General features: G+C 42.3%; 2 protein-coding genes across 2 annotated transcripts; both read right to left on the reverse strand.

The window, feature by feature from the left end:
* Positions 1-211: 211 nt before the first annotated feature.
* Positions 212-2432, reverse strand: LOC107762796 (uncharacterized). The gene is made up of 5 exons (XM_075245838.1): positions 1935-2432; positions 1747-1799; positions 1533-1620; positions 601-850; positions 212-342 (listed from the first exon to the last, which is right to left on the reverse strand). The coding sequence occupies exons 1-5, from the start codon at positions 2430-2432 to the stop codon at positions 212-214; spliced, it is 1020 nt and encodes a 339-aa protein (XP_075101939.1).
* Positions 2433-2977: 545 nt separating this feature from the next.
* On the reverse strand, positions 2978-3895 carry LOC142177362 (uncharacterized). Its single transcript, XM_075245839.1, has one exon. The coding sequence runs from the start codon at positions 3893-3895 to the stop codon at positions 2978-2980; it is 918 nt and encodes a 305-aa protein (XP_075101940.1).
* Between the last annotated feature and the right edge of the window lie 10154 nt (positions 3896-14049).

A 14049-nucleotide genomic window follows, 5' to 3' on the forward strand; every position in this document is an offset into this window, starting at 1 on the left:
ACGGGGTACTTAGACTTCCCCCAGGCATGGTCCTTTGTATGAGCACCCTACACTTAGTTCTCACCATCTAGCTCGCTTTTGCACTCTTCCAATGGCTTTGATTCCTATTCTTATAATCACAAAATAAAAACAGACACTACAAAAATAATATAATAAAAATAAAAATAAAAGAAAGCAATAAAGATGGGTTTCCTCCCAACAAGTGCCTAATTTAACGCCGCGGCACGATATAGAATCTTGTCAAATCATTGGCAAGTAACACCTTCAACTTCTGACAATCAAAGTCACCTCCATAATAGTGCTTTACTCTTTGTCCGTTCACTAAGAACGTTCTCTCGCCACCTAAGACGCGCAAATCAATTACACCATGTGGAGTGACTCTTACTACCTCAAACGGGCCTGACCATCTCGATTTGAGCTTCCTCGGAAAGAGTCTCAACCTCGAATTGAACAAGAGAACCAATTGGCCCGGTTCGAACTCGTGATGTTGAATATGCTTATCATGCCAGCGCTTGATATTTTCTTTATATAACTTGGCATTCTCATACGCATGCAAGCGAAACTCATCAAGCTCGTTCAGGTGCATCAACCGCTTTCTACCCGCTAAGTCTGCATCAAAGTTCAGCTTCTTTAATGCCCAATAGGCCTTGTGCTCAAGTTCCACCGGTAAATGGCGTACTTTCCCATAAACCAGCTTGTAAGGGGAGGTTCCGATTGGAGTTTTGTAAGCGGTCTGGTATGCCCATAGAGCATCATTAAGCTTTGTAACCCAATCTTTCCTACTTGCACCAACCGTCTTCTCCAGGATCTGCTTTATCTCTCTATTTGAAACTTCCACTTGCCCACTAGTCTGAGAGTGGTAAGCGGTTGCAACTTTATGTTTGACCCTATATTGCGCTAAGACATTGTCCAAAAGCTTGTTACAGAAATGGGTGCCCCCATCACTTATCATCATTCTCGGAGTGCCGAATCTTGTAAAGATATGCTTTTTTCACAAACTTAACCACAACCTCGGCATCATTGGTAGGAAGAGCTATGGCCTCCACCCACTTCGACACATAGTCAACGGCCACCAAAATGTACTTACACCCACTGGACGAGGAAAACGGACCCATAAAATCAATTCCCCAAACATCAAAATTTTCAACCTCCATAATATCGTGCAATGGCATCTCATGCCTTTTCGTAATTGTTCCTGTTCTCTAGAACCTATCACATCTCCTCACGAACTCATGGGCGTCTTTAAACACCCTAGGCTAATAGAAACCCGATTGCAATACCTTAGTTGTTGTTTTGTCACCCGCATGATGACCACCATAAGGAGATGCATGGCATTCATGTAAGATAGCATTTATTTCAGATTCGGGCACACATCTTCTCATTAGCTGATCAATACACGATTTGAACAGGAATGGCTCATCCCACACATATGACCTCACATCTCGCAAGAACTTCTTTTTAGCATAAGGTTCAAGATCGGGCGGCATCTCTCCACTTGCCAAATAGTTCAAAAAATCTGCATACCATTATACCTCTCCAGCAGTAATGGCCAACAATTGCTCATCCGGTAATGTTTCCTTGATGACATCTCCCTCAGCTATATGATTCTGAGTTTCTAACCTGGACAAATGATCAACCACTTGATTCTCTGTTCCTTTACGATCTCGGATCTCTAAGTCAAATTCTTACAAGAGTAAAAACCAACGTATTAGCCTTGGTTTAGCATCTTTCTTTTCAAACAAATACCTGATGGCTATATGGTTTGTATAGACGATGACTTTGGTGCCAACCAAATAGGCCTAAAATTTATCGAATGCCCACACTACAGCAAACAACTCTTTTTCTGTCACAGTATAATTTATTTGGGCGGGAGTGAGAGTCTTGCTTGTGTAGTAAATGGAGTTAAATATTTTGCTCCTCCTCTGGCCCAATACGGCCCCAATTGCACCATCACTGGCGTCACACATCATCTCAAATGGCTCGTTCCAGTCAGGAGCCACTATGAATGGTGCACTCACTAACTTCTTTTTCAGCTCCTCGAATGCTTTCAGACAAGCACCGTCAAACTTGAATGACACATCCTTGTCTAACAACCTGCACAAAGGAGAGGAAATTTTTGAAAAATTCTTTATAAATCGGCGATAAAAATCTGCATGTCCCAGAAAACTCCTAACTCCTTTCGCTGAAATCGGTGGTGGTAACTTTTCAATTGCTTCCACCTTAGCCTTGTCAACTTTCAGTCCATTTTTGGACACCTTGTGTTCCAGCACTATACCTTCACGTACCATAAAATGGCATTTTTCCCAATTCAGTACCAGATTAGTCTCTTCGCACCTGGAAAGCACTTTAGCAAGATTGGTTAAGCATTCATCAAAAGACGGACCAAACACAAAAAAATCATCCATAAAAACCTCCACAAACTGTTCCACCATATCGGTGAAAATAGTCATCACACACCTTTGAAAAATCGCAGGTGCATTACACAACCTGAATGGCATTCTCTTAAATGCATAAGTGCCATAAGGGCATGTAAAAGTGGTCTTTTCTTGATCTTCCGGGGCAATAGCAATCTGATTATACCCCGAATAGCCGTCAAGGAAACAATAGTATTCCTGTCTGGCTAACCTATCAAGCATTTGATCAATGAAGGGGAGAGGGAAGTGATCTTTTCGTGTAGCATTATTCAACTTCCTATAGTCTATGCATATTCGCCAACCAGTCACAGTCCTAGTTGGGATTAATTCATTTTGTTCATTTACTACAACAGTCATACCCCCCTTTTTAGGTACATATTGAACAGGGCTTACCCACTTGCTATCGGAGATAGGAAATACTATACATGCGTCGAGCCACTTAATTACTTCTTTTCTTACCACCTCTTTCATGATTGGATTGAGGCAGCGTTGATGCTCCACGCTAGGCTTGTGTCCATCCTCCATGAGTATTTTATGCATGCAGAATGCAAGGCTAATACCTTTTATGTCAAATATCGTCCAACAACGGCATGCTTGTGCTCCCTCAGCACCCTTAAGAGCTTTTCTTCCTGCAATTCAGACAAATGAGAAGAAACAATCATAGGTAAAGTGATAGAATTTCTTAAATATGCATAATGAAGATGAGATGGTAAGGGTTTAAGTTCCAATTTTAGGGCCTCCTCAACTGAGGGTTTAGGAGGCGGGCCGATTAGCCTATCTAGAGGCTCAAATTGGGTTCTTTCTCTTATGTATTCACACGATGCATCCAGAATGTGCAACATCTCCTCAACCTCTTCTTCAAGTTCCAAGTGATTGAACAACATCAATGCCTTTTCTAGTGCATCTTCTTTAAACGCCCTTGGCTCTACGGCTAGTTCATTTAACTCCACCACCGAAATCATGGTCAGGTCCTCGTAATGACGATGCAACTGAATGGCTCGATATACATTGAAGGCTGCTTCTTCATTGTCCACCCTCAGGATCATCTTACCTTCTCGGACTTTGATGATTGCATCTCCAGTGGCCAAAAGAGGCCTTCCTAAGATGATAGGAACTAACTCATCAGCCACGTAATCTAGGATGACATAATCAGTAAGAAAAATAAACTTTCCAATCTGCAGCAGGACGTCCTCAATTACCCCCTCAGGATAAACATAAGATCTATCAGCTAATTGTAGCATCACCGTAGTGGGTCTCGGAGCTCCTAAGCCCAATTGTTTGAACACTGACAACGACATCAGATTGATACTTGCACCCAAATCACACAAGGCTCTACCCACATCAAATTCACCAATCCTCATGGGGATGGTAAAATTACCCGGATCCTCAAGCTTTTGTGGAAGCTTATGTTGAATCCTGGAAGTGCACTCCTCAGTAAGTGCTACGGTCTTAAACTCATTTAACCTCCTTTTATTGGCCATTTTGTCCTTAATATATTTTGCATATTTTGGGACCTCACGGAGCATGTCCACCAAAGGGATGTTCAAATATATCTGCTTAAGCATATCTAGGAATTTGTGAAACATGTGGTCATCATTCTTATTTCTCAATCTTTGAGGAAAAGGGGTGGCAGCCTTTCTGATTTTTGCTCAGGCTCTGTTTTGTCTCTCTCATCTACCTCTACAAGTTTTGGCACTCTTTCTTCTTCGAGCCCATATTGCTCCTTTTTCTTCTTAGGCACTTCTACCAACTCAGACTTGAGCATTTTTCTCTGTATCACTTGGAAGAGCTCCAATAGGTCTAGTATTCTAATTGTTAGCCATCTACCCAAACTGCCTCTCTAGATTTCTGAACTCTGTGCGCAATTGTTGATTCTCAGCCCTGACTTGTTGACTCTCTACCATAACTTTCTGATTGTCTATCAAGAGCTTTTTCATCATGTCAGTTAGACTCTCATCTGCTTGCTGTAGCGGTTGAGGTGTATGATTGTAATTCGTTTGATGCCTGATATTCTGATTTCCACCCCAAGAGAAGTTAGGATGATTCCTCTAGTTCGGATTATATGTGTTATTATATTGAGCATTTTGATTCATCGGCCCTCTAGCTTGTTGCCCCACGTAGTAGATGGATTCAGGATTCACGGGTCATATGTCACTTGTGTGACCTTCACCACATAACTCGCAGCAAGTAGACATCTGTTGCACATGTTGCATTTGTTGTGTGTGGTGCATTGTCATTTTATTCATCTGATTCGCTAATCTCGCTATATCTGCCCTCATTGCTGAGAAATCATCAAGCTCGATCACATATATTGTCTTTTATTTAAGTGCTCTTTGTGGTTCCCCATCTCCTTGCCAATTATTATCATTAGCAGTGAAATTGTTTAGCACGATCTGGATTTCACTATACGGTCTTTCCATGCAACTACCCCCACATGCTGAGTCAAGATTCATCTTTGATGCCTCGTCCAACCCATCAACGAAAGTGTGACCCAACACCTCATCAGTTTGATAATGGTGTGGGCAGTCTCTAATAGCCTCTTATTTCTTTCCCAAGCTTGTCGAAGAGTCTCACCATCTCGTTGTTGAAACCCAAGAATCTAGCTCCTCAGTGACTTTGTCTTCTTTGTGGGAAAAAACTTGATTAAGAATTTCCTTGCTAGATCATCCCAATTCTGGATTGAGTTCTTGGGCTCCTTTTGTAACCATTCCTTAGCTTCCCCCATCAGTGAAAAGGGAAACAATGTCAGCCTGACATAGTTCTTGGAAATGTTCGGATAATTGTAAGTGTCTGTAATTTCTAGAAAGTTCTGAATGTGCCTTTGCGGGTCTTCATGAGATAGACCTACATATTGCCCTATGGATTGAATCAACTATACCATGTACTGTTTAAGTTCAAAGTGACCCGTGATACTAGGCTTCACAAATCGCCAAAGTCATAAGAGCCAGATTGGGCCTTGCAACTTCTATCATCGTACGCTCTTCATTACCTGCCATCTCTATTGGCTGTGGTTGAACTACGATGTCCAACTCTCTTTAAATTATAGTTCTAGCTTCAACTTCCCTCCTCACTCTATGAAGTGTTCGTTCGATTTCAGGGTCAAGAGGAAGGAGATTCTTTGCGCTTCTACTCCTCCGCATTCAAGGGAAGAGCCTGCATTATCACAAATAAAGCAAACTAAAAATTAAAACTTGAACAAATAACGAATAAAAGCTTAACTTAACTAAACAATCAATAACTAAGTCTCCGGCAACGACACCAAAAACTTATTGGTTCCCCAAGTGCACGCAAGTATACGTGGTCATCAAGTAATAAAGTGACTCGAAAGTCGGATGTCGAACCCATAGAGACTTAGATTGATCATTAACTAAGCAAACTAAAATCAATTAATTGTCCAAGCTATTTAAGAGTGACATTTTTCTATTAATCTACTATTGCGAAAATTAAACAAGTAACAACTAATTTATCAAGAATGCAAATGCGTATGATGAGATTTTACTTCAGAGGAGATGAAAATTCCAGGGTTGTGGTTGGTTTATCAATCCTATTAAGTTCAATAATTACACTCGTTAATCCAGATTATCTATGGTTGCTAATTAACCAGATCGTTTATATGAATAGTATGTTCCCACAATACTACTCGCCTGCCCACAATATATCAATCTTATATTCCTATGGTATTGAGTCTATCATGAACGAATATAATACGGTATTAACTAAGCAAGACTGTTAGGTATATTCCTATCCTAACCGCGAAATCTTCCCCCAAGCCACGGGTTCAGAAACAAGCTTTCTCTAATTCTACTCTAATCTAAACACGACTTTCCCAAGCATAGCATATATAGTAGGGTGAATTGGTAGCTACAACAATTCACAAGTAAAAACTAGAATTAAAGAAACAATCACAAGATGATAATCCGAATTAACGAAGATGTAATTAATAAACGTTAATAATCATATCAACCACAACCCTAGAACTTAGAGTGATTAGCCACTCATATTCGTAGTAACAATTTTTCAAGTATTTTGCATAAACAAATTACAAAGAAAAGATAAAGGGATGAAGAACTCTATGATTTTCTCCTCCAAGAGTAGTTCCACGTGATGTTCTTGCCTCCGGTCACAAAACTCCTCTAAAAATGGTGTTTAATGACTATTTATAGGTGTAGGAAAAAGATCCAAACGGAATAACCAAATCCAAAACCAAATAGGAGACAAAATAGGCTTTAAAAATCCGAACACCCTCGCTACAGACCATACCTCGTGACCTCTATAGCGCACTCCACCGCGCCTCAGGCCTTGCCTTGCCAGCTCGGTAGCAAGCCACAAAGCTTGCGCCGCCTTCTCAATAGCGAGCAACAGAATTCGCGCCGCATGCTTTCTAGCGAACAATGAATCTCGCGTAGCCTGGGGCTGTTTCGTTTTCAATTTTGTTGCTTCAGTCTTGAATTGTTTCTTTGCCTAACTTTGTTTCAATTGTTTCTTTGCCTAACTTTGCTTTCCTTCCTTTCTCATTATCGTTTCTTCTTTCAACTCCTCTTTTGCCTTGTTTCCTTTTTTTTGTCTTTCTTTAATTTGCTTTTCCAATATTAATCATCACTCCATCATCAAATAATCACGACAAATATTCATGAGCCACTCATGACATCAAAATTATTCCCATCGTCAAATAGTCACGATTCATTCTTGTAGTGCATAAAATACACATAAAATCTCTACTTTGCTCACAATTTCGTTTTCAACGTACCTACACAAAAAATAAGCTCAATTAAGCGCAAATATAGTGTAGTTTAGCATTAAAGCACTGAAATATAAGGTAAGTAATGCACTAAAAATATAGAATTATAGCCAAATATCAGGTCCCTCGATCCTTCGTGGTCCCCGATGATTCCGACGCTACCCAATCAACGATAGAAGAACTGAAGTAAATCACGCTAATCGAACATCTGCCCAAGCGAAAGGTATACCTGGGCACGGGGTTAGATCCCGAGCTCAGGAAAAAGCTTATTCAATTTTTTATAGCTAACATGAAATGTTTCGCTTGGTCCCATCTTGACATGACAGGGATCCCACCGGAAACAACCACTCATAGACTAAGCTTGGATCCGAAATTCCATCCGGTAAAGCAAAAAAGAAGGCCCCAGTTCTAGGTCAAACATGCCTTCATCAAGGATGAGGTAACTAAACCTCTTAAAATAGGATCCATTTGAAAAGTAAAATACCCCGAATGGCTAGCAAACGTGGTGGTAGTCCCTAAGAAGGGAAACAAACTTAGAATGTGTATAGATTATAAAGACTTGAATAAAGCATGCCCTAAGGATTCTTTTACTTTGCCTAATATCGATCGTATGATCGATGCCACGGCCGGCCACAAGACTCTCAATTTTCTCAATGCCTACTCCGGGTACAACCAGATACATATGAACCCGGAGGATCAGGAAAAGATCTCGTTTATCACTAAGTACGGTACCTACTGTTATAACGTAATGCCACTCGGTCTAAAAAATGTTGGTGCAACTTATCAACGCCTAGTAAACCGAATGTTCGAAAAACAAATAGGAAATTTAGTGAAAGTTTATATTGATGACACGTTAGTTAAGTCCCTGCGAGCAGAGGACCATTTAAAGCATTTGCAGGAAATTTCAGACATACTGAGGGAGAATAATATGAAGCTCAACCCCGAAAAATGTGCATTCGGGATTGGCTCGGGTAAGTTTCTTGATTTCATGGTATCCAATCGAGGAATCGAGATCAACACCCGATAAAATCAAAGTTATCGAGGACATCACGATAGTAGATAATGTAAAGGCCGTGCAGAGGCTAACGGGACGGATAACCGCCCTAGGATGATTCATTTCTCGTTGCCGAGGCTAACGGGACAGACTAGGCATCGTACTAAAATTGCCCACAAGTAATGTAGTTAGACAATCTATCAGAACTACAAAATTGACAACAATGAGGCCGAGTATGAGGCCATGATTGCAGGTCTCGAACTAGCTAGAAGCTTAGGAGCGGAGGTCGTAGAGTCTAAGTGTGATTCCCTCCTCATGGTAAACCAAGTTAACATGATTTTCGAAGTTTGAGAAGATCGAATGCAGATGTACTTGGATAAATTACAGGTGACACTACATCGATTTAAGGAATGGACTTTGCAACATGTACCCCGAGAACAGAACAGCGAGGCGGACGCCCTTGCAAACTTGGTTCATCGATCGAAGATGACGAACTCAACTCGGGGATTGTGGTACAACTCATAAGATCGGTGATCGAATAAGGTCACGACAAACACCACGAGTCTAACCTGGGATTGGAGAAACAAATATATAAAGTACTTCAAGAACGGGAAGCTTCCATCAGACCCAAAGGAATCGAGATCTCTGCGCATAAAGGCAACACGGTTCACCCTGTCCGAAGACGGAATGTTTTTTAGAAGGACGTTCGATGGATCATTGGCAATATGTTTGGGACTGGGAGATACCGATTACCTCCTACGGGAAATTCACGAAGGCACTTATGGAAACCACTCCAGTACCGATTCGCTGGTCCACAAAGTAATCAGAGCAGAGTATTATTGGACCGATATGGGCAAGGAAGCAAGGGAGTTCATTCGAAAATGCAACAAATGCCAAAGACATACGCCCATGATTCATCAATCCGGGGAGATACTCAACTCTGTCCTATTTCCATGGCCTTTCATGAAATGAGGAATGGACATCGCCGGCCTCCTCCAATCGGCCCTAGGTAAAGCTCAGTTTATTTTGTTTATGACTGATTATTTCTCTGAATGGGTTGAAGCACATGCTTTCGAGAAAGTCAGAGAAAAAGAAGTGATAGACTTCATTTGGGACCACATCATATGTCGATTCGGGATGCCATACGAGATTGTATGTGATAATGGAAAATAATTCATCGGCAGCAAAGTAACTAAATTTCTCGAGGATCATAAGATCAAAAAGGATCCTATCAACACCGTATCATCCCAGCGGGTACGGACAAGCCGAATCGACCAACAAAACCATCATCCAAAATCTTAAGAAGAGATTGACCGACGCCAAAGGAAAATGGAGAGAAATACTACCCGAGGTCCTATGGGCATACCGCACAACATCGAAATTCAGTACCGGAGCAACGCCCTTCTCGTTGGTTTATAGCGTCGAAGCTCTGATCCCGGTTGAGGTCAGAGAACCTAGCATTAGGTTTCGATATGCAACAAATGAGTTGAATAACGAGACCATGAATACGAGCCTAAAATTGTTGGACGAAAGACGAGAAGTCGCTCTCGTCCAATTGGCCGTCCAAAAACAGCGGATCGAAAGGTACTATAATCGAAGAACCAATCTTCGACATTTTAAAATCGGGGACTTGGTGCTAAGGAAAGTCACCCTCAACACCCGAAATCCTAATGAAGGGAAACTGGGTCCGAACTAGGAAGGACCGTATCAGGTTCTCGAAATCGTCGGAAAAGGATCCTATAAGCTCGGTGTGATAAACGACAAACAACTACCGAGTAATTGGAACGTATCGCACCTAAAACGATACTACTGCTAAGGTACGACCCTCCCATGTTCATTTGAATTTCGAAATTAACCCTTGCAGGTGTTCGACCAGAAACAAGGATGGATTCTTCAACTCAAAGCCTTTAGGTTTGAAAACACGCGTTGCACTCTTTTTCCCTTAGACCGGTTTTGTCCCAAATGGATTTTTCAGCGAGGTTTTTAATGAGGAAACCATTGATCGTGCTAACTTAGAACAATTCGATAGTATCCGATACCTCTTTACAATCAACCTCGAATACTGGGTATATCAAGTTCGATGCAAGGAAATTACTTCATGGCAACAGGGTCTCGATAGGAAAAATTTGTAAGGGCCACATGGTCAAACGAACCATGCCCGCATAGTTTGCTCGAGTCCTGGCACAAAACATGAATGCATGTATAATGACATATAAAGAGAAATTTCTTCTTTACCGATATCTCATATCTCAGAAAGATTCTTCTACTTCATGTTCTCGATCTGTTATGTAAACAGGCTTAAGGGCCGACCATGACCGGAGTTCGAATGATTACCCCATAAATCGGGGACTGCCATCCGAAAAATCAACGAGATCAAGCTCTACAAAGCCTAAGGGCTACCTTAATTCGAGTTCGAGAAATCACCCTCACTCGACTACAAAGCCTAAGGGCTACCTTAATGTGAGTTTGAGAAATCATCCTCACTCGACTACAAAGCCTAAGGGCTACTTTACTTCGAGTTCGAGAAATAATTCTCACTCGACCATAAAGCCTAAGGGCTATTTTTTACTTCGAGTTCGAGCAAACACTCACTCGACCATAAAGCCTAAGGGATACGTTGCTTCGAGTTCAAGCAAACCCTCACTCGACTACAAAGCCTAAGGGCTACCTTAATTCGAGTTCGAGCAAACACTCACTCGACTACAAAGCCTAAGGGCTACCTTAATTCGAGTTTGAGAAATCACCCTCACTCGACTACAAATCCTAAGGGCTACTTTACTTCGAGTTCAAGAAATCATTCTCACTCGACCATAAAGCCTAAGGGCTATTTTTTACTTCGAGTTCAAGCAAACACTTACTCGACCATAAAGCCTAAGGGCTGTTACTTTACTTCAAGTTCGGGCAAACCCTCACTCGACTACAAAGCCTAAGGGATACCTTAATTCGAGTTCGAGCAAACACTCACTCGACTACAAAGCCTAAGGACTACCTTAATTCGAGTTCCAGAAATCACCCTCACTCGACTACAAAGCCTAAGGGCTACCTTAATTCGAGTTCGAGCAAACACTCACTCGATCATAAAGTCCAAGGGCTATTATTTACTTCGAGTTCGAGCAAACACTCACTCGACCATAAAGCCTAAGGGCTGTTACTTTACTTCGAGTTCGAGCAAACAATCACTCGACCATAAAGCCTAAGGGCTGTTCTTTACTTCGAGTTCGAGCAAACACTCACTCGACCATAAAGCCTAAGGGCTATTTTTTACTTCGAGTTTGAGCAAACACTCACTCGACCATAAAGCCTAAGGACTGTTACTTTACTTCGAGTACGAGCAAACACTCACTCGACCATAAAGCCTAAGGGATGTTTTTTACTTCGAGTTCGAGCAAACACTCACTCGACCATAAAGCCTAAGGGCAATTTTTAACTTCGTGTTCGAGCAAACACTCACTCGATCAAAAGGCCTAAGGGCTACACTAGTTCGGCTATGATCAAATTATCTGAACCCCGACATTAGAAAACAACTTCACAATTCTATAAGGCAGAAAGGAAGAAAGTTTTTTATACATGTCAAAAATCATTTACAAGGGCAGCATGACCCAATCAAATTTCTTTACAAAATACCAAAACGGTCTTATAAGAAACACAAAAAATACTAAAAGACTTAGTCCTCTCCGGGAGCAATGTCTTCGCCCTCGAGGCCCTCTTCACTTTCAAATCCGCTCGCACTCCCGGTATCATCATCATCAGGAAAGGCCAACACTCTAGCTTTGGCTTCAAGCTCCTTAGCTTTATCTGTCTCGGCTGTAAGATCGAATCCACGAGCATGGATCTCTTCGAGAGTCTCCCTCCTAGACTGGCATTTAACATGCTCGGTAACCCAGTTTGCTCAAGCCTAAGAAGCCTCGGCGACCTCCATTGCTCGAACCTGAGCAGCTTTGGCATCAGATCGATAAACGGCCACCATTGCATAAGCATTGTCCATGGTCTTCTTGACCTCCGATTGGCCGTTGTAAGTTATGTGGCCAGCCTCTCTCGATCAGAATTTGTTGAACCCAACCGAGACTGGAACTCCTCGATTTTCTTGGCTTATACCAAGACTTTATCTTTCAAGCTTCGGAGTTGGGTCTCAGCCGAAGCCAGTTGAGTTCGGGCAGTCTCCTTTTCTTAGGCGAGGTGGTCCATGTTCTTTTTCCATTCCTCGGCATCCGATTTCACTACGTCTACTTCAACACGAAGTTGTTTGATCACATCAAACTTTTGCTCGACCTGCGGGACCGAACTATTAGCCATCACTCACGAGTCAATATCATCAAATTCAAAGATTATTTTTACCTGCTCGGATAGCTCAGCTTGTTCTTTCTAAAATGCTTCCAGCTCAGTCCGAAGTCCTTTTACTTCTCCTTCTTTCTGCTCACTCAGAAGCTTTAAGGCGTCTCTCTCCTCAGTAAGCCTTCGAACTTCGGCTTCGTACCGGATCAGCTCCCCTCGGGATTGGAAATACGCCTCGTGATGAAGCACAAAAGCCTACAAAAATAAGAAGGAATTATACAAGGAAAGAAAAACACAAGTATGAAAATTGGCAAAGAAAGAATGAACTTACCCGATTCAGGGCTTGTTGGGCTTTGTTAAAAAGGCAAGGCACTCCCACCTCGCTCGAGCTCTTCTTCGGAGCCTCCAAGTCACTCGGACCAGTGACATATTCTACCCCGATAAAATAACCACGGAAAGTATCCTCCCCTCCATGGGCTCCTTCCCCGTGACAAGTCTCCACAGCTTAAGCGTCACGTATCATCGATTGGGTGAAAGAAGGGAAAGAAGGGGAATCTCCGATCTCTATTTCCTCGAGTAGGTCTTTTTGGGCATCGTCTCCGTCTTGGGGAGCCTCAAGCTCGGTTTGCACACCGGCATCCGCAGCTTCTTCGACGGTCTCTTTGCCCCGAGGTAAAATATCCTCAGTCTCCCTCGGCTCAGGAACTAGGGTCGAAGTCCCCTCCTCGACCTCATTAAGCCTGGTCGGAGCAGTATCAACTCCCACTGATACTGAAGTATTCTGAGTATCTAGCCCGTGCACAGGCCAACAACCCGCAATTACTTTCTTCTTCTTCTTCATCTCTTAGACTCAGGACCTACTCCATATTCAAAGGGATTATGTTCACCTTGGGTTTACGAGCCGCTCTCTTTTTGGGTTTTTGACCCTCGGAGTCCAAGGCCCTTTTTCTCTTAATCACCTTCTCCGATTTGAGATAGGCGGTAAAACTTTTTCATCACCTGATGGGGGTCTCATAACCGCATCTTTTACGAGACCTACAAAGAAAGAAAAGTAAGTAAAACTTATGCATTAAAAAAGACTTGAACAGATCGGTGAGCCAAGAGGAAGGTTTACCATGAGTACGAGCCTCCCACCGGTTCTTTGACAAATCGTGCCATGCGTGCTCGGCGTATGTTGACGTTGAAACTAGGCTCTTGACCCAGTTCTCGAGATGGGGAACCGCATTCGGCATCCAAGAAATGGCTGTGTCAAGAAAAATACTGATAAGAAAAGATAAAGAAGTAAAAACAACAAAAATTAAAAACGGAATCACATTTACGGTTCATATTCCATTTCTCGGGAAATGGCATACTCTCAGCCGAGATTAGGTCCGAGGTCTTCACTCGAACAAACCGGATCATTTAACCCCGATCTTTATCTTCATCTATGCTTGAGGTGAACGCCTTGGTGGCCCGGCGTTGGAGTTTTATCAGCCCACTTCGGTAAAGACGAGGGCTATATAATCTCACGAGGTGGTCGAGGGTGAAGGGAAGCCCGTCGATTTTGCTCACAAAGAAACGGAGCAGTATTACAATCCTCCAGAAAGAAGGATGTATTTGGCCAAGGGTCACTTGGTACTTCTTGCAGAAGT

This window comes from Nicotiana tabacum, chromosome 23 (assembly GCF_000715075.1).
Source record: "Nicotiana tabacum cultivar K326 chromosome 23, ASM71507v2, whole genome shotgun sequence".
Taxonomy (NCBI): Eukaryota; Viridiplantae; Streptophyta; class Magnoliopsida; order Solanales; family Solanaceae; genus Nicotiana; species Nicotiana tabacum.

Coding starts and splice junctions, on each gene's coding strand:
- LOC107762796 (XM_075245838.1), bottom strand. CDS start 2,432: ATGGTGGAACAGTTTGTGGAGGTTTTTATGGATGATTTTTTTGTGTTT. Junction 1,800..1,934: donor GTGATGGTGCAATTGGGGCC/GTATTGGGCCAG, acceptor GATAAATTTTAG/GCCTATTTGGTTGGCACCAA. Junction 343..600: donor CTTTGATGCAGACTTAGCGG/GTAGAAAGCGGT, acceptor TGCGCGTCTTAG/GTGGCGAGAGAACGTTCTTA.
- LOC142177362 (XM_075245839.1), bottom strand. CDS start 3,895: ATGGCCAATAAAAGGAGGTTAAATGAGTTTAAGACCGTAGCACTTACT.